The 27,228-nt window shown below is 35.8% G+C and overlaps 1 protein-coding gene across 17 annotated transcripts in view; it reads right to left on the bottom strand.

Moving 5' to 3' along the window:
• The window catches only part of LOC131149287 (protein SOSEKI 3), a 32,609-nt gene extending 6,581 nt beyond the window's left edge, over nt 1–26,028 (bottom strand). For 2 of the 17 annotated variants that reach the window (XM_058099617.1, XM_058099616.1), the window contains exons 1-6: nt 25,595–25,981; nt 24,883–25,173; nt 24,736–24,805; nt 24,530–24,651; nt 23,216–24,089; nt 469–572 (exon numbers count right to left, since the gene is read on the bottom strand). In XM_058099617.1, the coding sequence (XP_057955600.1) occupies nt 469–572; nt 23,216–24,089; nt 24,530–24,651; nt 24,736–24,805; nt 24,883–25,072 (1,360 nt within the window). In that variant the 5' untranslated portion in view covers nt 25,073–25,173; nt 25,595–25,981. Of the gene's footprint in view, nt 1–468; nt 573–1,276; nt 1,317–18,139; nt 18,879–21,474; nt 22,389–23,215; nt 24,090–24,529; nt 24,652–24,735; nt 24,806–24,882; nt 25,174–25,393 lie in introns of those variants that run through there. The other 15 variants (XM_058099606.1, XM_058099609.1, XM_058099610.1 and 12 more) reach the window with 15 other exon arrangements.
• Between the last annotated feature and the right edge of the window lie 1,200 nt (nt 26,029–27,228).

Here is a 27,228-nt window from a genome sequence, read left to right as displayed (position 1 = left end):
TTAAGACTCTTGCAAACATCTTGAAGCTTAATGAATACCTTAGTCATATTGTTTGCCGTTTGTTCAAGTTCTGCAATCAGATGGACTTTATTATTATCATTAGAAATTTTAGATTTCAAGACAGTCAATTCATTTTCTAATGATTCATTCTTGCTTACCAGTCTTTTAATTTTTAGGTCATTTTCTCTTTTAGCAAGAATTTTAGATTCACATTCTTTCATGCATGCTTCATACTTTTTTCCAAAACGGAATATTTTTTATTACATTTAACAAGTAACTTATGAGTCCTAACATATTCAATCTGCAATTCTTCATAAGTTGGCATGTTTTCTTCATCAGTTCTATCATATGATTCACAATCAGATGCATCATTCAAATTAGCACATGAATCATTTTCAGATTTATCTACTAAAGTAGAAGGAACAGAGATAATCTCATTATCAGTTAAGGCAACAAAGCACTGGTTACCTCTTTCAAGATCAGTAGAGCTTGAGTCACATGAAGAGATCACTTTGTTTTGCATGGGTGCTCCATATCTCATCTCAAGTTCATCCCAGATCTCCTTAGCATTACTACACGTCATAACCTCATATAAAACATTAGAATCCAAAGCATGTAGTAAGGTGTTCATGGTATCAAAATTTACCTATACTAAGTTCCTATCATGATCATTCAGTTCATACTTAGATTTAGGAACACTAGAACAACCAATGGATTTAACAGGCACACTATCACCCTGATCAATGACATTCCAAAATTTCAAATTTAATGCTTTCACATACACATTCATTTTGAATTTCCATACAACATAGTTATCACCACAGAATATTGGTGGGTGTGTGACCAATCTTCCCTCACATGAAGGGGATGCACTAGCACGAGTCATCATGATCTTTTACTAAATGACGTTTAAGTCTAAGTTATGAGGCTCTAATACCAATTGTTAACTTTGGTATAATCCCAAAAGGGGGTGAATTGGGTATTTAAAAAATTATCGTCTAGGTCAATCGGTTTAATAACAGTATTACACAACTTAAGGTAAGTCTATGCAATCAATAAATAAACAAACACGTGCAGTAATAGTAAAATGTGGTAAGTTAAACAGTACACGTGATATGTTATCGAGGTTCGGCCAAATTGCCTACATCCCCACCTTGGCTACACCAACACAAGGATTCCATTACGGCTCACTTAAACGGGTGGAGTAGCACCTAATACGACATACCTTACTAGGGTGGCGCACCTAACATTCCTAACCAGGTCTAAGCCAATTCAGGGCTATTCCACAGGGCTAGTCTCCCTTTTCAGGCCTGCTCCTGGAATACAACAAATAATATAAAATTTACATACATACAAATGCTTCTTGCACAAGCTAATATGTACACCAGTATAGCTCAAGCAATATTGCAAGCATGTATGATATGTAAATATGTCTAGTGCTCTAATGTGTGCTAAACACTCAAATAGGTGTAGATTATCAATCTAGATCAAGAGTGTATATCTAAGCAATAATTGAAACACAATATTCGAATATCACAATATCATATCAAAGTTTCAAATATGCTAGCAAGTTGATTCAAACAAACTCAGTAAGAAGTTTTCAATATACTAAGCACAAAGAGTTTGAATGCAAGCTTTGAAAATGATTTTTGCATACAAAAATATAGGCTTAGGTATCTTACAATGACAATGCAAGAACCACAACCTTCTAAGTTTTCCCACTCAAGATTTATCAAATAAAATCTATGGAAGAACTTAATGCTATACTCTCAAAGTTAAAATCAAACAAATGAGAATATTTAAGCAAATAGAGAATGAAGCACAAGCACTCTAAATACACTCACAACTCTTTGATAATCAAGGAAAATGAAGCTTTTTGAGTTTATGGGAGTAGTATAAGCTAAAATAAGATTTTGAAATTTTAAGAGAATTTGGCCTTAATGATTTTGTTAATCCTTGCTAATTATTGCAAATGAACATGTATATATAGGCAAAGGGAAATTTTTGACCATTGGGGACTTAATGGGAATAATTAGAAAAGTTTAAAATAGGTTTAGAAAAATTAACCCCATTTACCCCCACTTAATTTTCAGTAAAAATTAATTTTACTCGAGAGATTCGGGTAGCTGAACTTCAGTTCGGTCGCCCAAATAGACTCAGCTAAAAATTCAATTTGTAAAGGTTCGGGTGCCCGAAAATAGGGTCAGTTGATTGAACCAAAGTCAGTAGCATTCTATCTAAGGTTCAGGTGCTCGAAGCTAAGTTCGGTTAACCAAACTAACCAATTCAGTTAGCCGAGGCCATAATGAACGTGAAGGTTCGAGTGCCCAGGTAGTTGAAAAGTGTTCTGACACTAGTTCAAGTGCCCGAGGAAGATACGTTCAAAAAGGTTTGGGTGCCCGAACAAAAATTCAACAAGTTGACTTGTCCAGGGTTCGGTCACCCGAAGCGTTTTAAACGCAATTGGGTTCAGTCGCCCGAACTCTCTCAAGATTTTCAATCTAAGTCCATTTTTGCCTTATTTAATTTCTCTAATTATGTAAGTGATATGGGGACTGTTTATGCATTTGTTTAGGGACCTAAGGACTTTCTATCCTACCGAAAAAATTTGGCATCAATCGATCGAAAGGTGATCCCTAAGGTCTTTCTATGGTCTGTGTAGGTATCTAAAGTCTAACTAGGGTCGATTTGAGCATACCTACCTATCATGCATGAGGCAAATTATTACAAGTCATAAGAGTGTACAGTCCATAATAATATTACATCCCATAATGAAGAAAGTGAGAAATAAATACAAATACAACACAGACTTCTTCATTCATCGGCACGAACACCGCACGCTATTATAATATGTATTTCAGTTCGAGTACGCGCACAAGGTAAACCTGCATGCAAGCCTTAGTATAACCATCAGTACCAAGAGTATTTGTCATGATCAAAACTAGGTATGACCTATCAGGTCAACAAATTTGATGATCTAGTATCTTATGCTTTCATTACCAGTTGCAAGGATCAGACTACTTTTCAAAGGCAGTGCGCAGTTAGGAAAAAAGTAAGTGGATGGGTGTTATGATTAAGGAAATGGAGTCGCTATATCAGAATTAGACTTCGGATTTGGTGAAGCTTCCTGATAGGAAGAGGGAGATAGACTGCAAATGGGTATATAGGAAGAATGAAGCAAATTCAAAAAAGGAATAAGAGAAATTCAAGGCACGTGGTACTCATAAAAGAATGGAGTAGATTATGCTGAAATCTTCTCACTTGTGGTCTGAAACACTTCCATCAGGGTAGTGTTGGGATTAGTGGGTCATTATGACCTACATTTGGAACAAATGGATGTGAAAATAGTATTTCTCCATGATGACTTGGAGGAGAAGATCTATATGGTACAACCAGAGGGATTCGGTCAACCCAGACAAGAGCATTTAGTTTGCAAATTGAAGAAGTCTTTTTATGGGCCGAAACAGTCTCTATGGCAATGGTAGAAACAGTTTAATTCCTATATGATTCGGATAAGCTACAGAAGGTGTGAGTATGATTGTTGCATGTATGTGAAGAAGCTTGATGACGGTTCTCATATTTTCTTATTGTTGTATTTCGATGACATGCTAATAGCTATAAAGGACATAATTGAGGTAAATCAGTTAAATATTCTGTTGCATAAAGACTTTGACACTAGGGATCTTGGTGCTGCCAAAATGAAACTTGGGGTGGAGATTCACTAGGACAGATTTGTAAGGAGGTTGTGGTTATCTCATGGTGGTTATATGGAGAAGGTGTTGGAAAGGTTCAGTATGGTTGATGCGAAACCAATATGTACATCTCTAGAAAATCACTTTAAATTGTCTACCACTGAATGCCCAAGGATGGATGATGAAATTCGAGACATGTCAAAGGTCCCCTATGCTAGTGTTGTGGGGAGTTTAATATATTCCATGGTGTGTACAAGACCATACTTGGCATATGCAGTAAGTGTGGTGAGTAAGTTTCTCTCTAATCCGGGTAGATAGCATTGGGAAGCTGTCAAATGGATTTTCAGATATTTACGGGGTACTTCTAACTATGGTATTATGTTCGGCAAGCAACAGGATAGTCTATCAGTTGTGGGATTTGTTGATGTTGATTGTACAGGGGGATATGGATGACATAAGGTTTACAACAGGTTATATTTTCACCCTTGTGGGAGGACCTATTTTTTGGAGGTCCATGGTACAATCTCTAGTGGCATTGTCTATAATTGAGTCTAAATATATGGCAGTTACTGAGCTACAAAAGGAAGCATTACGGCGTACTGGTTTAGTCAAGGAGCAGGGTATACAATAAGGTGGAGTTGTACTGCATTGTAACAGTCAGAATGTCATTTATTTAGCGAAGAATCTAATATATCATGTTAGAACCAAACACATTGATATAAGGAAGCTTTATAGCTTACTAGTTTCGTCAAGGAGTTGGATATACAGTAAGGTGGAGTTGTGCTGCGTTGTAACAGTCAAAGTGTCATTTACTTGGCAAAGAATCAAGTATATCATGCTAGAACCAAACACATTGATGTAAGGTTTCACAGGTTCCCGAAATCGATTTCTTCAGGTGAACTTGTACTTGAGAAAGTTCACACATCTGAGAACGCAGCAGATATCTTGACAAAGTTGGTTACCACTAAAAAGTTTAAGCATTGCTTGAACTTGCTTCATGTCTCCAGTTGCTAGAAGGGAGACGGTCCCAACTTAACGTCCCAAGGTCAAGGTGAAGCAGTGGGCTATGTTTTCGGTTTCTTCTAAGGTGCTTATATTCGCTAAGGTGGATATCGTTATGATATATGGCTCATATAATTGAGTGGATGGCATGCGCAAGGAGAAAACATGTTGTAATCAGTGTGCTGGGGGCTTACTTGGAAGAAATTGTTGACTGTTTTTTTTTTGTTATCGATGGTTTGTCTGAACATTCAAAGGAGGTTGCTCTCGGTATCTTTCCATCAACCGTTTGACTAAAACCATCGACAGACACTGTAACAGCCCGGCCCTTTATACGGCCTCGGAGTGCTACTACACCTGTCTCTGATAAACATACATATACAACCCGCCCTGAATAAGGACATACGGGTGTTTCATACTAATCTATAATCTCATGCACTATGGAAAACATAAACATCCATATGGAAATCTAAAAGACATACTGGAGTTTCTAATTGTGTCCTCACATACATACGATCGTGCATAAAACATAACCTGTTCTTACAATTCCCCAAAAAGACATTCTAAACTAAATCTATTACATATGCAAAACACTTACGAAATCTCTACACAATACGACACTCCAAGTCCCTCTAGCAACTAGGACCGACGTCCTGCAGGACTTGAAACAAAGGTTGTATGTAGGGGTGAGACACTTCTCAGTAAGGTGGAAGATATTACATCAATGTGTGACAATACATATTCAAACCAGTAGAAAGCAGTTACATATATAGCATATTCTCAATACTGTAATATAGGAGATATTTATATATTTCCTACAATAGATAATTAAGCATCATTGCAAGCGAGAGTTCCCGAGGTTAGGGTAGGATACAGGCTCATACATTGTACAATCCCTTCACCCGGTACTCAAACCTGTGAGTTTACCCATTTTAGTTTTTAAATCATGTATATGCATATTTAGAACACCGTTCAGCTTAGAAACTTCATAACTAATGTCATCACTACCCCGTGGCGCGGGTTGTGTGATTTACTATAGTCCGACTGATTCCACCTAGTCCATTAATCCACTAATGGCCACTCCTACCCAGCCGACTATCTTGATACCCACATTGAAAATCAGATGTGTGGTTGTACTGTATCCAGAATATAGCAATGGAATCGCGCTTGAGCTTTTTAAGGTTTCATATAACGCTGACCTTTTTAAGGCTCTCATAGTAACAAGTTGCGGTCCCAATATCATATGTACAATTTGTAATAAAATGAATTAACTTGTTTCAAATTCACAAATCACTTGTACAGTTCCAGTATTTTCACAAACTCATTCATTTATACGGTGGTATAAACTGGCACACACACACTCTCGATTTAACCCTTTTTACATATAAAGCTTGGTATATAACCAGCACCTGTTTTTCACATTTTCAGATAGCAAAATTGAACTTCAGTTCCCATAGTTCATGTACATGTATAACAGTTTAGTATATTCCATTTCATATCATCTGCCACACTCATTTGATAAAAAATCCACTATATATAGTACATAACTCGAAAAACAACATTTAAATGGGAAACAAGGGGTTCAAGAATCTCCTACATTAAGTTTAATGCAAATAACAAAGTTTTGAAAAATTTGGAAATCATACGTCAAAACCCTCATTTTCACCAAAATCGTAAAATCGGCATTTTTACTCGGTGAAACTTTGCAAATAAGCAATCAATATGTGCATATAAACATAAGCTAACTTTTTAACAGTTTATTTTTCTAAAATGACTTATGTAAACAAATCCCTTTACCTATTTCCCCGAACTCCGAAACATGAACTATACGGCTCCAAAACAGCGAACCAAGTTCTCAAAACCTAAAAATCAAAGAACAAAACCTCAATACAATCCTATTTACTACAGATCTACCGAACCAAAAACGAACTTAGACCCTTACCTTGATTTCGGGATAAAACCCGAAAATCCTCAAAACGAAGATCCAATCTACTATAATCGTAGAAGTTTTTCCCCTGATCCGTGTAGTAACATCGGATCGTGGATTCGGGTGATGAACAATAGAGGATCGAAGAGAGAGAGAGAGAGAGAGAGAGAGAGAGAGAGAGAGAGAGAGAGAGCTCGCCGATTCTAGAGAGAGAGAGTTTTGAGTTTCTTAACCATGAAGCAATGAAATAAATATTTATAATTTAGTTGACCCGGCCAGACTCGTCGACGAAGTGGAGCGCTTGTCGACAAGCAAAAGAAGGGCGTTCGTCAACGACGGAGTTGGCCTCGTCAACGAGCCTAAGATTCCAAAATTCTCGAAATCTCTCGGTATTCACTCGTCAACGATCCTTTGCACCTCACCGATGAGCCACAGAAGAGACTTTGTCGATGAGAGAAAAAGCCTCGTCGACGAGCCCTACTATTTTCACCTTTCTAAATTCCTTCCCCTTTTCTTATTTGTTTAATTCACATTTCTCAGGTCGTATCCTTACAAATACGCTCGGGATTTCAACTTTTGAATAAGTGGATGTTAGTTTGATTGGGTTTTAGAGGGAAACCCTCCTAGAACTTTATATTTACACTGTTCTAGGTGTATTTGTATTATAAGAAGATTAGTCTAAGTGTCTTTTGACACCAAGATAGTAAAGTACTTTGCCAATTGCTATTGTGAATGTAGGCATTGCCGAACCATGTAATTCCTTGTGTTGTGAATTTTTTCTTTCATATATACTGCATGGTTGTGTTCTATATTTGATTTTCATTGATTGTTACATTGATATTTCGTTGTGCAAATACAATTAATACAACAATGATGCTTATCATATCCCTAATATCATAAGCAACCTAGTGTTTGGATCTCTAGTTAATAAAGTAGGGATCAAACTAACATTTGAATCAGATAAGTTAGTCTTTACTTGAAATAGGATTTTGTGGGAAAAGGGTAGTACTGTAACGCCCCAACCTTAGTCTGCCAGGGAGCACTACGTCTCTCCTCCTCCACCTGGAATAGACAACAAGGGGGCGGTCCTTATTAGACTAATGACTAGCCCCACAGACCAACATGTATCATTTTTAGTGTGTTTTTTCCTCACTCACACACTTCTTGAGAAAACTTCCAAGAAGGTCACCCATCTCAAGATTACTCCAAATCAAGCACACTTAACCATGGAGTTCTTATGAGAAGGCTCCTAAAAAGAAATGTGCACCTTGTTGATATGGGTAGTAACATCAAATCCTTTTTAAGTCTTTCTCCCACAGGGTATCATATTCTCTCCTACTTATAGAACGCAACGTCCCCGTTGCAAACCCACATTTCTAAACTCAAGCGATGTGAATCTCATCACACTTTCGACTAGGTAATGACTTTGATATCATTTTGTAACGCCCCAACTTGGGTCTGTCAGGGAGTACTGCGTCTCTCCTCCCCCACCTGGACCAAACAACAAGGGGGAGGGCCTTATCGAACTAATGATTGGCCCCACGTCCTCATTGCGAACCCACATTTTCAAACCTAGGCGATGTGAATCTCATCACACTCTCGGCTGGGTAATGACTCTGATACCATTTTGTAACGCCCCAACCTAGGTATACAAAAGAGCACTACGTCTCTCCTCCTCCACTTGGGCCAAACAATAAGGGGGCGGATCTTATCAGACTAATGATTGGTCCCACAGACCAACACGTATCCTTTTCAGTGTGTTTTGTCTTCACTCACACACTTCCTAAGAAAACTTCCCAAAAGATCACCCATCCCAAGATTACTCCAAGTCAAACACGTTTAACCATGGAGTTCTTATGGGGAGGCTCTCAAAAATAAATGTGCACCTTGTTGATATAGGTAGTAACATCAAATCATTTTTAAGCCTTTCTTCCACGGGATATCACAAGTACTCTAGTAATGGTCTATTTGTACTCAATATTTTATCTATTCTGAGTAAGAATGCAAGCACCTTTAATTCAGTTTATATGGTTGAATCTTCTAATCTATAACATGGTAGGCTAGGTCACATTAATATTAATTGTTTGAAAAGATCGGAAAGTTCCGGATTAATTCCAAAACTTTCTATAGGAGTTTTTTAGAAATGTAAAATTTGTGCAAAATCAAAATTTATGAAAAAAAAAAAAAAGCTTTTGCAAACAAAATTATTAAGTCTCTATCGTGATTTAGAATATTTTAAAAATAATATGACAAGAGGCAGTAAAAAACATTATATTATGTTAGTAGTTTATTATTCAAGATTTTTTCTAAGTTATATCTTTTGAAATCTAAGAATGAAGCTTTAGATTATTTTTGTAAAATACAAAATTGGAGTTAAAAATCAAGTAAGCACACATAAGAAGATTAAAAGGTTAAGAATTGATAAATGAGGTGAATATAACTGCTTTCTCTTTGACAAGTTTTGTGATAATAATGATATAATCCATAATATGGCAACATCTTATACACGTGAGCTTTGATGTTACTGAAAAGGCAAAATATGACACTTAAAAGACAAAGGGGGAAGTGATTTTATCTGCATGTCATATCTTTAATTGTGTTCCAAATAAAAGAACCAACAAAACTCCATATATGAGTTATGGAGAGGCTATGCACCCAACCTAAAGTTTTTCAAAGTGTAGAGGTGTTTAGCTAAGATGATAGTTTATGAAGTTAAAAGAAAGAAAATAGGTCTTAAAACCCTTGATTGTGTATATTATTAGTTATGCTATAAATAGTGCATTCTATTATTTTTTTTGGTTATTAAGTCTTATGTGCATGATGTGAATAGCATCAATAACTTTTGAATGTGAACGATATGCTTATAATGGGGACTAACCGAAATATAATAAAAGGTACTAAAATTTTTTCATCATCTTTTTTATATGAAGGATTTGGTTGAGACTAATGTAATCCTAAGTATTAAAATCCTAAAAACTAAAAAAGAACTTGCCCTTTCTTAGTCCCAATATATTGAAAATCTACTCAAAAAAAAAAAAGAAATGGCTACTTAAATAGTAAGCCTCTAGGAACACCATTTGACTCTAGCAACCACTTAAAGAAAAATAAAATTAAAAAGTATGTCACAAAAGGAGTATGCTAGAGCCATTGGTAGTTTGAATTATTTGAAGAATTGAACTTGACTTGATATTGCTTATACAATTCATAAATATTGAGTAGACACACCCAAAATCCTAGTAAGGATCATTGGACTGCAATGTCCAAAACTTTTAGATGCTTAAAGGAACATTGGACTATAGTTTGTAGTATACTGGTTATATAGTGATACTTGAATGTTTTTCTAATGCAAACTAGATATCAGATAGTTTTGATCTAACTCCACTAGTGGATATGTTTATATGTTAGGGGTGGAGCAATCTCCTCGAGATCTACAAACAAACTTGCAAGGCAAAATCTAAAATGGAGTTTGAATTTATTGTCTAAGAGACCGTAGTGATGAAGTTTATTGGCTTAAAAATCTAGCTCAAGCAAATAATAAGGTGTATAATGAGAAAAGTAGACATATAAGTCTGAGACATAAATTTATGAGACAACTATTAAGAGAGGGAATAATGTTTAGATAATGTCTTTAAACTATGTAGATCAAGGGATAGCCTAGTTAAGTACCCTTTAACAAAAGGACTAGCTAGGCAGCTAGTAGAAAATACATCAAGGGGAATCGGACTTGAGTTAATTAAATGAGTCACTTGTAATAGCAACCCAACCTATGAGAAAGGAAATCCTAGGATCAAGGTTCAAAGGGTAAAAACAAGTCCTTTGAGTGGCTGGTGAGAGTGCTATCTTTATCTCTTCATATATGAATATGAAGGTGGGGTCGCCTTCTATAAGACCTTGGGGAAGTCTCTAAATAATTCACAAATTATCCAAGTAGGGTGCACGACCGAGAAAATGTGTCAGTCTAAGTACATAAGCCCAATCCAGTAGTTGAGTGTATGTTTGTAAAATTGTTTGTGATAAAAGGAATTCGGGTTCAAACCGAAGATTCTATCATTCAATACGTAGTTTTGATTTAAATCCAAAAGACATCATGACTACTACACTCTTCTTTGTTTGACATAAGCTATTTTTAATATATATATATATATATATATATATATATATTATTTGTTCATTTGTTCCTATTTAAATCACATGACGGATTCTTGGATATGCAAGTGTGCCTTAAGTTGAATGGAAGCTCCAGTCCTATTTTGGTTGTCAAAAGAAGTTCTCTCCTATGTGGACCTTGACTCTTATTTTATTACAAAACTTATTTTTCTTAAAATCTATTTCTTTTTCAGCTAATATAAAAAGGCTTTTATACTAAACAGTCATGTTTATTTTCTGCTTTAAAAAAAAAAAAAAAAAAAAAACAGATTTCGAGTGTAAATTTGTATAGTTATTGCTTCAATTTTTCCACCATTAACTCTTCAGTTTTATGGTCATGAAGTTCCTGCCTTAGCTGCTTTTCAAAATTAAAGCCTGAGAGTTGTCTTTTGTTCTTTACAGCATCAACTAATTGATTGTTTTGTCTTCAATTACACTAATGGCCAACAGTTTTTGATTTTATTTCTAAAAAATAGCTAGCTATTACTAATTTCAATTTGCAACAATAGCTAGTTTTTTTTACTAAATTATTTACAAGGTTTAATTTTTAATTTTTTATTATTTAAGACATTGAATTCAATCCACCTCCACCTCTAGCACCCTCCTGCAATGCCTATAAAAAGGCTTAACTCACAGGTATCGATATACACTTGACCTTCCAACACTTCTTCTAATACTATCATCCTCTTTCCTTTCTCTTTCTTTTATTTAGACAAAATATTAACTTGTGTCTAGATTGGATTTAATTCTTAAACTTTTAGTTTGGTGTGTAACTCACTAGTAGCATAGGTTGTCAAATCTTGGAGACTGGATGTCAAATACCTACTACATTATTGAAGGCGGTGAATTTGGTTCTAGAAAAGTAAAGTTTTTGTGTTTCAACCTGCAATCTTCTTACTATAATTTATTCTTTGTAAAATTCCATCTAGGTATTATATTTCTTTGTTAAGTCCCTGAAGTTTCATTATACTCAAATGAAATAAAATTTAAATTATTTCCAACATAAAGCAGTCGTATGGAAGTTGGAGTACTTGGAGTTCTATGGGAATTATGGTCGGAGCATGATGCAAGGATATTCAATGGGAAGAAATTAAATTAAGCGATGATTTGGGCTAAAGTTCAATGTTTGGCTCCACTGTGGGTGCTGGATTGAGATTTTTCAGAGGAATTAGCTTCCACGAGTTACGTATAGATTGGGAACCTATTTGCCATCTTGATCTTTTAATTTTGGTATTTTTTAGTTGTTTTTTCTAGATTGTTCCAGGACTTTTTTGGGAGATGTCTCATTCTCGCCGTGTAAATTCTTTTCCTATTAATGAAAGCTTCTTTTGCTATCAAAGAAATAGTAATTATATTATTATTTTCAAAAAAATAAAGGATACCTAAATAATATGCAATTATAATGCATATTAAATGACTAAATTTAACTACTTCTAATGTGACAAAATTATGATTCCCAAAATACCCCTTGTCATGTGACTCTTCCCCTCCCCTCTCCCTACTTCCTCCAAAGTTTGAATCGCAACGCTTCATCTGCTTCAGTTCCTCTCATTTACTATTTAATTCCTTCTAGATTCTGGTGTGCTGTACAGGCTATGATGAAGGCCAAACTTCATGTTCATAGCAGCCATTTTCTCCATTATAGAATTTATTTACTATTTAATTCCTTCTAGATTCTGGTGTGTTGTACAGGCTATGATGAAGGCCAAACTTCATGTTCATATATAGGAGCCATTTTCTCCATTATAGAATTTATTTACTATTTAATTCCTTCTAGATTCTGGTGTGTTGTACAGGCTATGATGAAGGCCAAACTTCATGTTCATAGCAGCCATTTTCTCCATTATAGAATTTCCTGCTATTATCCAAATTCTAGGGCAACAACTGCTGAATGCAAGCAAGTTGTGTCTCACGTCATTATTACATCCACCAATTCTATTCTAATCAGTAATCACGTAAATGCAGCCTCCTTTGCTTTGCCTCTCCATACCCAAATCTATAAGAAATCACATAGTTCTGGCATTTGCAAAGAATGGCAATGGTGGGCGGATCCAAGAACCCAAAGGAGGAGAAATAATGAAAATGAGGAGGAATTGATACACGAGACTCAAACTGTGCTGGGATGATCCATTTGACTTGAATGCTAACTGTATCTTGGCATGGCTGAGCCCTCAAGTCATGAGCTCTTATCTAAGTACTGCCCAACAAAAATTTTGAGCAATTTAGTTGGGGTTTGACATTCAAGGACTTGTAACTTCGGTGCTTGCTGAAGGATACATGCTACCGTGGGTTTGAATTAACATGGGAGGGCTTTTTCTATACCCTCCTTGTTTGTATTTATAAATGCATTTATATGAATGAGGGTCCGGATGGGTTGAACAAAGATCGAAGAGTAAATTATATAATATGAGCTAAATAAATATTGTGGTCATAATATTTGTACTTAAAAAATTCATGTAGGTATCTATATTGATTTAAATTTACTCTTCACTCTTTGTTCAACCCAACTTGATGCCTTTTGTGACTTCTCAATCATGATTGAAGACTATTGCAGATCAAGAGCTCCTCTCAGCAAATCTTTTGCTATATTTTCAGTTTGCTATCAAACATTAATCGCCTTCTAGATCGTGAGTTAGTTGTCTGATTAAACTTTCTTTAGCTCCTAAAAGACCCCCCATGAGCTAAATGTAAGACGAGGGCTTATGCAACTCTCTAATAATCGCTTTAGAGACTATGTGAAGTCTCTCTTCAATGTTGTTTGGCTTTTGATCTTATTTTTCAATTTTTGATAACCTGTACTAAGGTTTTCTGATTTTCCCATATTCAAAAACTATTTTTTGATGGCCTTTAAAGCCTGAAGCAAATTCTTTAAAGAATCTAGGGATAGAAAAGTATAATATTTGTTTCAGCGCTTTATCAATCTCTAAAGCTACTTTTTCACATCGTTCCATCAATTCCTTAATTAGAAAGCTGCTACAGCTGAAAGTGAATGTACAGAAGATCTATAGGTGTAATTACCAAGAAGGTTAATTTCTTTGTATTATTTAAATCTTATTGAAATCTTTAATCTGGTATGTCCAAGGTCATGAATAATTCTTTAAATTAAAGAGTTAATTTTTTAACACGTGAGCAATGGTTGAGCAACTATTTGTAATACTATATATAACTGCACAGCTTGTGCACAACAATTAAGTAACTTTCACTCGATATCAACAGAAGAAGAAGTTGAAGGTTATCATAAGCTCCCAAATCAAGATTGAAGATCGGTTGCCCCTCTGCCATCAACAGAAGTTTCTTGGCTGCTTCATCATCATGAAGACTTTTTACTTTATATGTAGCTTGTGTTTTTTGGGATATTTTTGAGTTTAACACAATTGTTAGTCGTGATTTTGTAACTTGCTTTCTCGATTTAGAAAAATGTACTACCTTTCTAAGTCTTTTAGTTTAATCTCACACAAATAAAATCTCGTAGCCTTTTTAATTTAACGAAGTTGGTATTTCTATTATCCCCCCCCCCCCCCAACCTTAAAATTTTAGTCAAGATGTCGCGTAAGTAAATCATGGTTCTACAAAGTGGCAAAATCATTTTTGCAAAATATAGATTCAAGCAATTCTAAGGGCTCATTTAGTTCTGAAAAATATTTTTTATTTTATGTTTTTTAAATTTTTTTAAAGAATTATAAAAACTTAAGCTCATTTTTTTTTGGATTTCCTAGATGCACATTAACACACCTTTTTAATGATGTAATGCCCAATCACAGGATAATGTATTAATAGTTAAACATTGTTCATTAATTTTAATTTCTTCCGCATATTTCATATATTGTCAATTAAGTTATGCTTATTTTCTTTGTGTGCATGTTTAGTTATTATTGTTTATTGGATGTCTAGAACTAAAATTTTAGAAAGAGCAAGGCTAAGCATGAGATGAGGGACAAGTTACTTTTCATTTGTATAGTTCATGCTAAATGTGAGTCTTTAATCGACTGAAAAAAATTAATCTACGTGTAAAGCAGGTGCCTATAAGTGGCGCATCTTAAAAGTATAGTTTTAGAAATTGAACCAAACTGCCTGGTTCGACCTAGTTCAATTAGAATTGGCCACTTGTCCAATCCACATGAAGCTAGAAAATCAAAAATACAACCAACCTAGTCCAAATTATTCAAAACCAGGTTTGCAGATGGGTCAATCCAATTTAATTTATTTTTATTTTAAATATATATTTAAAACAATAATGTTAAAAGTGTAAGAGGGTGTTTGTTTGGGGCTCTAAACAGAGTCAATTCACTTAATGACTCCCAACATAAGAGACTGCAGACAAAATGAATTTTTGTATTTCTTTGACAAATTTGTACAAACGAATGTACAATATTTATAATACAAGCGGAAGACCTATATACAGAAACAATTTCCTAACAAAATTTCTCTCAATATAAAATATATACTTCCCTAAATTACTTCAAGATTCTAGGAGATACTTGGGATTTCTACACTCCCCCTTAAGTTGGATCATAGATGTTAATCATATCCAACTTGTAAATGAAATCATCAAAGCTCTATCGCGCTAACCCTTTAGTAAATATGTCTTACAGTTTGTTCCCTGGTAGGTACATAAGTCATACAGATGTTTCCTTCTTCAACCTTCTTGTTGATAAAATGTCAGTCCACTTCTACATGCTTAGTCTTGTCATGTTAAATTGGATTAAAGGAGATACTGATGGCCGCTCTGTTGTCACAATAAAGTTTGATAGGGAATTTCACCGGAATTTGTAATTCTTCCGAGAGTTTTTGTAACCACAATCCTTCACATATCCCTTGTGCAACTGCCCTGAATTCAGCTTCAATACTACTTCGAGCCAATACATTTTGTTTTTTGCTCCTCCAAGTTACCAAATCTCTCCATACAAAAGTGCAATATCCGGTGGTAGACCTTCTATCTTCCATTGATCCTGTCCAATTTGCATCTGTGAAAATTTTTACTTCCTTACTTTCACATTTTTTGAAGAAGAGTCCTTTGCTCAGAGAGCCCTTGAGGTACCTAAGGATCTTGTACATAGCATCTAGGTGAGTCTTTTTCAGTGAATGCATGTGTTGGCTTACCGTACTTACCACAAATGCAATGTCAGGTTTGGTATGTGATAGGTAGATTATTTTACCAACCAATCTCCGATACCTCTCCTTTTCAACTAGTATTCCGCAGTCTTCGACCCTTTTTACTGCTTCAATAGGGGTTTCACTAGGTTTGCATCCAAGCATGCCAGTTTTGGTTAGGAGATGAAGGATATACTTTCGCTGAGAGACACTGATCCCCTTTTTTTATATGGAAACTTCCATTCCTAAGAAGTATCGCATTTGTCCCAGGTCTTTAACTTCAAACTCTACAACTAGGACTTTCTTAAATCTTTCCATCTCCACTATATCATCTCTAGTTAGGATTATATCATCAACATACACAATCAAAATTGTTTTCTTACCACTTTTAGACTAATGAAAAAACATAGTATGATCTGATTGCCCTTGTCAATATCCTTGGTTTTTTATCACCTTCGCAAATCTATCGAACCATGCTCTAGACTTCTTGAGTTTACATACCCTGTTTTCTTCACCTCTCTAACTGAAACCTGGAAGTATCGTCATATAGACTTCATCTTCTAACTCACCATTTAGAAATGCATGCTTAATGTGGAGTTGTTGCAGTGGCCAATCCAAGTTGGTTACCAAGGACAGGAGAACCCGAACTGTATTCAATTTTGCCACTGGTGCAAATGTCTCCGTATAGTCAATGACATAGGTCTGTGTAAACCCTTTTGCAACAAGTCGGGCTTTATACCGTTCAACTGTCCCATCAACTCTATATTTCACTGTGAAGACCCATTTACAACCTACTGGCTTCTTTTCTCTCGGCAAATTCATAACATCCCAAGTTCCATTTTTTTCCAAGGCCTATATTTTCTCCATGACAGCTTCCCTCCATTCAAGAATTTCCAGAGCTTCCTGAATATTCTTTGGAATTTTCATCCTGTCAAGGTTAGAGGTAAAAACACAATATCCTGTTGACAGAGTTTTATAAGACATGTATCTTGACCAGAGATATAAAGTACATGACCTAGTTTGTTATCTGACTACACTGGGTAAATTTATGTCATCAGGTGCAGACTTATTAGAAGGAAGCTCATGGCTATCTGTTACCTGACCAGGATTGGTCGTGGACTCATGGTTGCTCAGAGCTATCATCGGTTCCAACTCTCTTAGCGCCTCAAGTATGAGATTCTCCTTGTACTTTATTTTTGGCTTTCTTGAGCAAATAAGTATTTCCTTATTAGTTTGCTTTTCTGCATCACCCCTTGAGTTTAAGTGATCATTTGCATATGACAAGTCAGGAAATGATGCAATAGGAGACTCAGTAGATGGCACAAATTCATTAGTAGAGAAATCAAAGAATCGATCTTCACTCCACTTATCCCCCTAAAGAGAGGACTTTTGGAAATAAGAAATGGTTTCAAAGAACGTGACATCAAGGCTAACAAACAATTTTTTTTTTGTTACAGGATCATAACATTTGTAGCCTTTTTGAGTAGGAGAGTAACCAATAAAGACGCACTTAATGGCTCGAGGTTCTAATTTATCCCGATTGTGAGCATGAACATGAACAAATGCAGTACATCCAAAGATTTTCAAAGAGAGATTGGAGTGGATTCAAGAATTGGGAAAACATTCTTGGAATTTCTAGAGAGGAGTAGCAAAAGAAAGAACCCGACTAGGCATTCTATTAATGAGATGTGTAGCTATCAAAATGGCATCGCCCCAAAAATATTTTTCATAATTGTAGTTAACATCAATGCCCGAGCTATTTCAAGAATATGCCTATTTTTACATTCATCAACCCCATTTTGTTGAGGGGTATCCACACAGGAACTTTGATGAACAATTTCATTTTCTTAAAGATAATGTCTTAAGATATCATTGAAATATCTTGAACCATTATCAGTACGTAAAATTTAAATGTGAGTTTGGAATTGTGTTTGAATCATGGAGTGAAAACTGACGAAAATAGAACGGACTTCAATTTTATCTTTCAACAAGTAAATCCAACAAATATAAGTATGATCATCAATAAAAATAACAAACAATTTCGTATGAGTGTGATTAAGGGAGCGTGAGGGCCCTTATAAATCACAGTGAATCATAGTAAACGGGCGGGATGGTTTTTATGTGGATTTTGGAAAGGAATTACGTTGGTGTCTTGCAAATTCACAAATCTCACATTAAAAATTAGAAGACGTTTTATTTGAACAAATTGAAGGAAATAAACGTATTAAATATTAAAAATTTGGATGATCCATCCTAAAATGCCATAACAAAATCTCACTATCTCTAGAAATAAATACAGAATCACAAATTGCAGTTTTACATTGTTCACTCGTGTTTGTCTCCTCAAAGTAGTAAAGTCATTCACATGCCTTAGCACTGTCAATCGTCTTTCCTGATGATAGGTCTTGGAAAACACAATGAGAGGGAACAAATTTAGCAGAACAATTGGAATCTTTTGTCAACTGGCTAATGGATAACAAATTGCAAGACAACTTAGGGACATGTAGGACAGATTTAAGAATTATAGAATCAGATATTTGAATACTTCCTTTGCCCGCAACAGATGAGAGTGATCCATCTGTAATTTTAACTTTCAAATTTCCAGCATATGGTGAATAGGATGAAAACAGTTGATAAGAATTAGTCATATAATCAGAAGCACCCGAGTAAATTATCCATGGTGATTTGTAATGAAATATTGCATTCAAGACTGTCAAAAAGTTACCTCGGTGGACTAAAGAACTAGTGGAAGACTGACCAAGTGCTTGAATGGTAGAGAACATTTTATAGAGTTGTTCTAACTGCTCTGGACTAAATGCGCCACTTGGAGTGGTATTGTTAATGTTTTTCACCTTGTGATTTATCAGCTGGATTCTCAATAGTAGTTTAATAGCCACAATTTTTTTGATTTTGTCTCGGCTTCCAATCTGCAGATTTTTCATATATTTCCCAGCAAGTATCTTTTGAATGGATTGACTTGCGGCAGTGCTCGCACCAAGGTCTCCCTTTATATGTCCTTTGGCCTGTACCCGTAAAAAAAAATTATTTTTTCATGTTAATAGTGTAAATAATTAAGTTAAAATTCAATGAAAACTATTTTAAATATAAATATATAAAGTGCCTATTTGGCTCAAGGATTTTTTTTCTTGGGAAAAGAAAAATAAGAAGGAAACTAACTTTTTACTTTATTTTCTCTTTATATTAAATCATTTTAAAAGTATAAATTTATTTTAATATGATAGTATAAGGAAAATTAAATGTTAATGATGTGTAAAATAAAATTAATGTTTGATATGATAACTTTTTTTAGTTTTTATTTTTTTCACTTTCTTAATAATAAAATTCTTCAAAAAATAAATTAACATATTTCAAGTTCCAAACCAATCTAAATTTTTATTTATATAATTTGCCCTAACTATAATTTCTGGATCCGCTTCCGCCACTGTCCGTGTGTTCCTTTCTCCCTCTCCCACCTCTCTCCCAACGCATCTGCAGGTTTCGTTTGGGACCCAATTTGTGGGGTACCATCGGCGATTGGAAGGAGATCGTGGTGCCGTGGACGATTGGACAGATCTGCGATTAGAGGGTTCAATGGACAAAGGGAGTTTGATTTGTCATGGAGTGTGGGGCCTTGATCTGATTTTACAGAATTCGAAAAGTTTTTTATTGTTCTTGAACCTAATCTTCTCTTCGATGGAATTTATGGTTTTTTAAAAAGATTGTTCATGTGCAGCTTCTGTTCAATCTCCTGAGTGCATTCAATCTCGTGTCCGATAGGGTTTCATTTTTTTTTTTTTTTTTTTAATTATTACTCGTGTGGGGCTTTCACTCTATGTCTCCGATGGGCCAGGCTTTCTTCAAAATTTTTAATTGTTCCTGAAGCTTTCCGCAACCAACTGCAGTGCTTCTCGGTGAGGCAATTAGAGCATCAATTAAAGCTCTTTGTGGCTCTTTTATTCAAAAAAAAAAAAAAAATTACCATTTGTTTTGGAGAATTTGGGTTTGAACTTGTATTAAATTTTAATAAAATATAAAATAAAATTATATTAAATTTTGTCTAAATTTATTCAAAATTAAATTTAAATTTATACTCCCAAATATAATATTTAGGAAATTCTTCGAGCAACCTATAATTCTTAACCGTTATAAAAGATGCAGAAAAATAAATAAATAGAGATAAGACAGAAATTTACGTGATTCAGCTATGCCTACTCTACGAGCGAATGGGATCAAAATTTCATTATTACGAACAGAATTATAAGATGATTTGGAACCATTCTTGTACAAAATATCGAAACCAATCTTGTACAAAATATCGCTTCTCTCTTTATTCCTTGTACAAAATATTTTCCTTCACTTTATCTCTCCTCTTCTCTTATCATCACTATAAATCTACTTAGATGGAAGCATCAATTATGTGTCCCAAATGAGAAGAAGAGAGTGTCCTTTTATAGGCCAATATGGATAGCTAAGCATTTATTGGGATGAAAAACTGAAGTGATGAAAGATGGGGTTGTGGAAAATGTAATGACATCCACATTTTTCATAATCTATTTTTCATAACATGAACAATGTTTTAATTATTTTTCACCTTTTTTTTTTTGTTTCAAATTGTAAGATACATTCTTTTTGTTTACATGTAAATAAATATCAATTCACAATGTTAAAAGGATTAAATGGTCAAGACACATGAGATGTTTCAATAAATCAATAACAAAGACTAAATTATTCAATGTTGAGTAATTCAATCAAGCTATGAATTTGGTTCACAAATTCAGAATTTGGTTTAAGGTTCAGTAATTAATGCTTAATTCAATCAATACATAATACATACAGTATTAAAGGCTCAACTTTGAATTCCTGAATATCTTCTATTTTTTATTTATATTTATGAATTTGTAAATAAATAATTGATGTTGATTATATAATATTACTATATAATTATATAATTACATATATAACATCATGTTGATGTCGACGAACAAGTTGACCAATTGGTCCGACCCAACAGCCTTACCGAGTTGGTCACTCACTTATTCGGCTTTTGAAAAGATGCTTTGAAAAAAAAAATACATGAAAGCAGTAAATATAAGTTTCACTTAATTTCCCTCCAAATTCAATTTTTCACTATCCAGATGAAAAACTTCCCCTGCAAACCCTCACAGCTCTTTATAAGACTTTCCATGTAGGACAATGATTTGTGAAGACTTTTACAGTGTCTCATTCTCTGTTCCAATCTAAACAACTCAAAACAATTATTCCGCCACACACCCCTTTTGCAAACGCAAGAGCCCTACCCTTCCGGGTAATGCATGTTTTATGGGGTCTACAGAAGTCGAGGGCAAAGCAAAGCTGCACGAGGCGGCAAGGCCGTAACTCGTAAGCGTAAATGCCGCTGCATACACCCAAGGTCAGCCGCTCTGACTTGAAAAAAAGTTATGTCTCGCTTTTCTTTGAGCTTTGACTCATCACTGACCCACATCCCATAAATGACAAACCCCATCAATTGCCTCGCCAGATTACCCATTTCCCCCTTGAGAGAGAACAAGCAGTGACATCCACAAACAATTAAGAGGAAAAATATAACGTAGAGAAGAGGTGATGTGGGATGAGATGTCATTTTCAAATAGGAAGCTTTCGCCTTGGATGCCAAGGCACAATTTAGAATTTATGAACTCTTAATGTGGCAGACAAACTGCTCTGACAGACTGAACCAATGCATGGACCTGCATAATGATTTTAGATCCAACTGTAGTGCGAACTTGTACAAGCTAAGCTTTCTTCCTTTTTTGCTTTCTAAAAAATTTGCAGGGCAAATAAGAGCTACAATCTACTAAAAGAAAAGCTGAACCAAAAAATCAACTCAAATCTTTAGGGGCTGGCCCACTAGGACCATGTGTGCACTTATCTACCCACTTCGCATTTCCCTTTTCTTCTTTCCAGATGTACAGAATCATCGCCAAGGCCCGCCAAGTAACAATCTTTTGAAATTTAAAACAGACCTTAGGATAGCTGATTTACAAGGGACTCCCACCTAGAATACAACAGAGACATCATTCATTGCTGAGCCTTAAAAATGATATTTAAGTCTTGGATTGAATTATAATTCGAGCTCCCGAAGCAAGCCTGTTTTGAGGAAAAAATTAAACTTTAATCTCACCCAACCATGAACAAGAAACACCCTATTGTTAAGGAGAGTATTTAACTGAAAATAGGGGCAAGTCGAAACTTAACTTTCTTCAATTTTGACGACATTCTCCTCTTCTATGAAGGAATCCAGCTTTTTTGATGGTCTTTTCCCCACAGAAAGCTCTGCAACTCTTCCACTCCCGCCATCTGAGACTCCAAGAATTATGGCTTTTGAGCCGTTAATTCCATCAGCAGAGTTTCTTGGTCCATCAGAAGCAGGGGATCTCATTGATTCACTTCTTGGCTGCTTACTCAGTGAAGCCTTAATAGATCGCGGGATGCATTTGGAATGTGCCAAGGTTTTCTCATCTTTGTCCTCAGCTGAATCCAATTGATCACAAGTTCTGCAATTTCATTTTTGTTCCCACTCTTAGTAGAAATCCTAAACAGGGACCACAAGAAACATGCTCAACCTGGCTTTATAGATGCTTGAAATGGACAGACAACCATCCTATTTGGAGCACCAATCACAAAATTCATCAATATAAACCCAACCGTCCCCAATCACAGATCACCAACACCGAGGCCCTCAAAAACAGAAATTAGGCAGCTAAAACAACTTAAGCCCCTAGTATTAATGAAAAGGAAAACTCCTCTATTTTTTATTCTTCAGTGAAAAAACTCCAGTGAGTTTGATGTGCTCAGATTTTGCTATGCTGTTGGGGGAAAAATTGATCCATATTGTTTCTACTCTCCATTTTGTTCCAAGGACTGCATTAGATGTCATTCTATAAAAATTTGTATTCTGCAATATTAATCTCTATGTCTCACAAAATGTAAAGGCAGAGAACTTGGACAACAAAGCTACAAAACCCCTTAGAGCCTTAAACAGATCAAGTGACGACCAAAAATGTCTACAAAGTCAGAAATCTGTTCAGGGTCATGAAGCTGGTGGCTCTTTGAACAAAATGGATCATGCAATAAGCCAACTGCAAGGATGAAGGAACCCATGCAAGATTTCTTATCCATATTCTAAGAATCTTAGGCATCTGACAAGCTAGGAGATTATCATGCTTCACCACTAAGCAGTAGGAAACCACACAAGTGCAATAGTAATTAACTTGACAGGAAGTTACTGGCAATAGAACAATTAAAAGCAGGAATCAGAATTATCACTCAATTATTTAAAATTGAAAGACTAAGAAAAGAAATTAAATTGGACCAGATTTACCTGTCAGCATTGTAGGAAGAAGATCGTTTAAGAGCATTAAAACCATCACCTCCTTCCTCGAGTGTTTTGGTCTCAATCAAGCTCCCACTGAAGTACTCCTTATCTTCCAGTTTCAAGCCCATCAGTCTTGGATTCTCTGAGAGACAATCAGGATCTCCCAACACTATGGAAGTAGAGAACAATGGGGAAGAAAATTTTGAGTGAGAAAGCCTCGGCCTGTAGGAGGGAATGAGACCAAAGCTGTGGTCTTTCACAGAAATTGACCCACAAGAGATCAATTGCATCAGCACATTCGTAGCCTTTGGCTTTGGAGGCATTTGTATTTCTTCCTCTTCAGGTATCCTAAAGCTGTTGACCTTACTGCCATCTGCTCTGATCAGAGATTCTAGAGTTTCAGTCCGCCCACCTGAAGATGCGCTGGAAGAAGAGGGAGGAGGAGAAACCAGATCCCTGCAAATCTCAGAGTTCTCTTTTGCACATGGAAGTTGGTTTTGGCTGTCATTGCATTCGGGTTCTAATGACCCATCATCTGTTGAAACACCCCTTGTACAAGTTTCTCGAGATTTAGGCCTGCTTACATTTTCCTCGGTCTGTGTTGACGCATCAGCTGCTCCATCCTTCTTACAAACCTTGTACTCTGTCAAGCTTAAGGGCCCAGCCCAACTGGAGTTCTTTACAACTCTAGACTCTGGAGATGCACCGCAGGAACCAGGATGCTGGAGCGGTGGCGATACCTCACCTTCCTGATGATGCTTTCCCTCTTTTCCATTCATGCTTGAAGACGAAGAGGAATCATCCTGGCTTCTAAAGGATACAGGTTCTGGCAATTGTCTCAAATGCTGCATTTTCATATTTCTGACTGGACTGAAACGGCCTGGAAAGAAAATCTTCAGCTTTCAATTGTTTGGTATTGTCAAGCTATTATCTCTATGCTATGAACAACTATGCAAGAATATAAGAAAAGCGAAAACAAGTATTATTGTTGTCAACTACATGTTTAAACAAGGGAATCCCCAACAACGAGAAAATACACGGTGGCCTACAATTTGACAACGGATGTGATCCTAGATACTAAGAGGGTAGGCCTTCGGTTAACGGTAAGATTGCTCCTTTGTAACTGGTTGGTCATGCGTTTGAATCCATGGGTAAGGCAGCCTTCACCATGACAACCCTCCCCCTACCCTTGCAAGGAGGGGAGCCTTCTGGCCCTGGGATTCCATTTTTCGTAATGTGATCCTACATACTAATAGAGCTGATAAACAATTAAACAAAAATAATTCAATGCGCGAAACATGAGTGGCTATTGGGTCGCACCTTTACCTGATTTAGATTCTTCAAAGAGCTCGGAACCCTTGAGAACATACTCATTTCCATTAGCAGGAAGAATTAGGTCCTCTTCACAAAGATCATGCCACACAAATCCACTCTTGTAGCTTCTACATTAATGAAGAGAACAAATTTAGTTTGACTATAAAAAACACCAACCTTGAGCAATAAAATGAGTGCAGCTAGGGCTTCACCTTTTACAAGACCATGAATACAAGGAAGCCATGCCCCTGCCTCTCAGCACATTAAGCCTATCAATCACATCTGCAAACACGCGCATGTTCAGAACCTGAAAACGTCAAAGTAGGAAACCAAGCAAACTGTTCTGATCTTGCATTTACCTCTCAAGTAGAGACCTTCCGGTGACGAAAGAGGAACTTCGATGAAATGGGGATGTTCAAGCTGGCGATTCCTACAGAGATAGTACACAACGGGAACTTTTCGACCCTGCTGACACTTGGACGACTTCTCCGTCCAAACTTTGGTCCTCTCGGGGCTCGCTTGCCGGTACTTCTTCATCCTCCCCTGCATCGCAAGCCCAAAATCACCTCAACTCCCCCGAGCACTTCAAGCTGCCTCAGTTCTGGCTATCGCAAAGAACCCTAGTCCGTAGTTTGCACAACAGGCTACACCTGTCATAGAAAAAAACGAAAATGAAAAACGAAACAAAACAAAACCAAAAACACCAACAATGACAAAGCACAAACGAACTTGAACCGGCTACAAAAATTCAACCAAAACAAGCCATCGACGAAATCGTCCTTTTTTTTTTCTTTTTTTTTTTATTTTTATTTTTTTTCGAAATTACGGCGAATAATCAAATCACATCAGATCTGAAAAACGATCGAATACCTTAACTTCGATCCTACGACAGATCAAAAGAGTACAGAATCACAGATATCAAAAGTACCAAAGATCAAAATCCGCAAAAAAAAAAAAAAACACCAACAGGCGTGAATTTCTACAGCTGCATCAATAATGCAGCGCACAGCACACAAAACGGAAAACAAGTACATCTCCGAAAACGAAATCCAGCAAGGCTTCGATACTCACACGAAAATGCATCATACCCAAACAACAACCCACCCACCCCCTAAAGAAGAGGAAGAAGAAGAGCAGTAAGCGACAGAAATTTTCACGTTAGCCGCCCGCATTCAATGCTTCGAGCAGAGAGAGAGAGAGAGAGAGAGAGAGAGAGCAATGGAAGCTAAGGAGGGACCATGTGGGTGTTGGGTGAGAGATTCAAGAACAAAGGGAGGGAAAGTGACGGGAGGAGTACACGACGGAACAGAAGAAGCTTTTTAGCTTTCGCCTCTGTTTCTGCTTCATTCTTGGCTGCATTCTTTACTTACTTCTTCTTCCTCGCACTCACTCCACTGTTCTTCTCTTCTTCTTTTTTTATTTTCCCATTTTACCCTTGCCCTTTCTATTACATGAGACAGAATGCCGGTCACCAGATCGACCGAGAGAGACTAACTGGAGCTGTCAATTTTGGTTCTTTTGAATGTTTTGTTTTTAAAGATCGGGGAATTTAGCTGTAATTAATTAATTAAGAATTAATTAATTAATTAAAAATTGGTTAATAAACTACTTGTTATTATTACTATTACTTATTATAAAGCTTCAACTTCACACCGACTCTTTTGTCCCTCGTGTATTATTTTATGCCATGATGTGCTAACTAGCTTGACCCACACTCCTCTATTATTCTATTTACCCTACCCCTTTTAATATTATTTTTTAAAAAATTAAAAAAAATATTGAATTCGTTGAAACATATAAGAATTCGTCGTAAGATTTTAAAATTTTTAAAGATCTTTTTTCATATTTGAAAAAATATATATATACATACATCTTCTTAAAGGTTGTTTGAAACTTCGAAAATATGAATTAAAGATAAGAAGAATATAAAAGAATTCACTTTTTCATGCTTGGATATTAAGTACAGCGAAAAGAAAATCAAATAGCTAGTAAAGCAATGAATAAAATCTTGATTAATTAATATTTTATTTTTCTTAATTTTATTCTTTTTAAAATAGATTTTTATTTTTAATGTAGCGGCCCGGCCCGTTATACGGCCCCATAGTGCTACTACACCTGTATAATATACATGTCTCTGATAAACATACATATACAATCCGCCCTGAATAGGGAAATACGGGTATTTCATACTGATCTGAAATCTCATGCATAGCAGAAAACAAAAACATTTATATGGAAAATCTAAAAGACATACAAGAGTTTCTAATTGTATCCTCAAATACATACATCGTACTTAAAACATAACATGCTCTTATAATCTCCAAAAGATATTCTGAACTAAGTTTGTTACATATATAAACACTTACGTAAGATAAAAACAAAACGACCCTTCAATCTAGCAACTAGGACCGACGTCCTGTAGGACCTAAAACAAAGGTTATATATTAGGGCGAGACACTTCTCAGTAAAGTGGAAGATATTACATCAGTGTGTGACCACATGTGTTAACTTTACCGTGATCCCAAGAGGGGGGTGAATTGGTATTTTTAAAATTTGATTCCTAGGTCAATCTCCTAACACTAGTATATTTACAACCCTATGGTCAATCTAGTGCAAGTAAAGTAAATGTATACAAAAAAGTAAATAAAGCAATTTAATCAATCACAAAAACACGAGAAAGCAGTAAAGAGAGGGTGACACTCAGA

This window comes from Malania oleifera, chromosome 2 (genome assembly GCF_029873635.1).
Source record: "Malania oleifera isolate guangnan ecotype guangnan chromosome 2, ASM2987363v1, whole genome shotgun sequence".
In the NCBI taxonomy this organism is placed as follows: domain Eukaryota; kingdom Viridiplantae; phylum Streptophyta; class Magnoliopsida; order Santalales; family Ximeniaceae; genus Malania; species Malania oleifera.
Note: the sequence above shows the minus strand (reverse complement) of the source record. Positions and strands in the feature narration are given on the sequence as shown.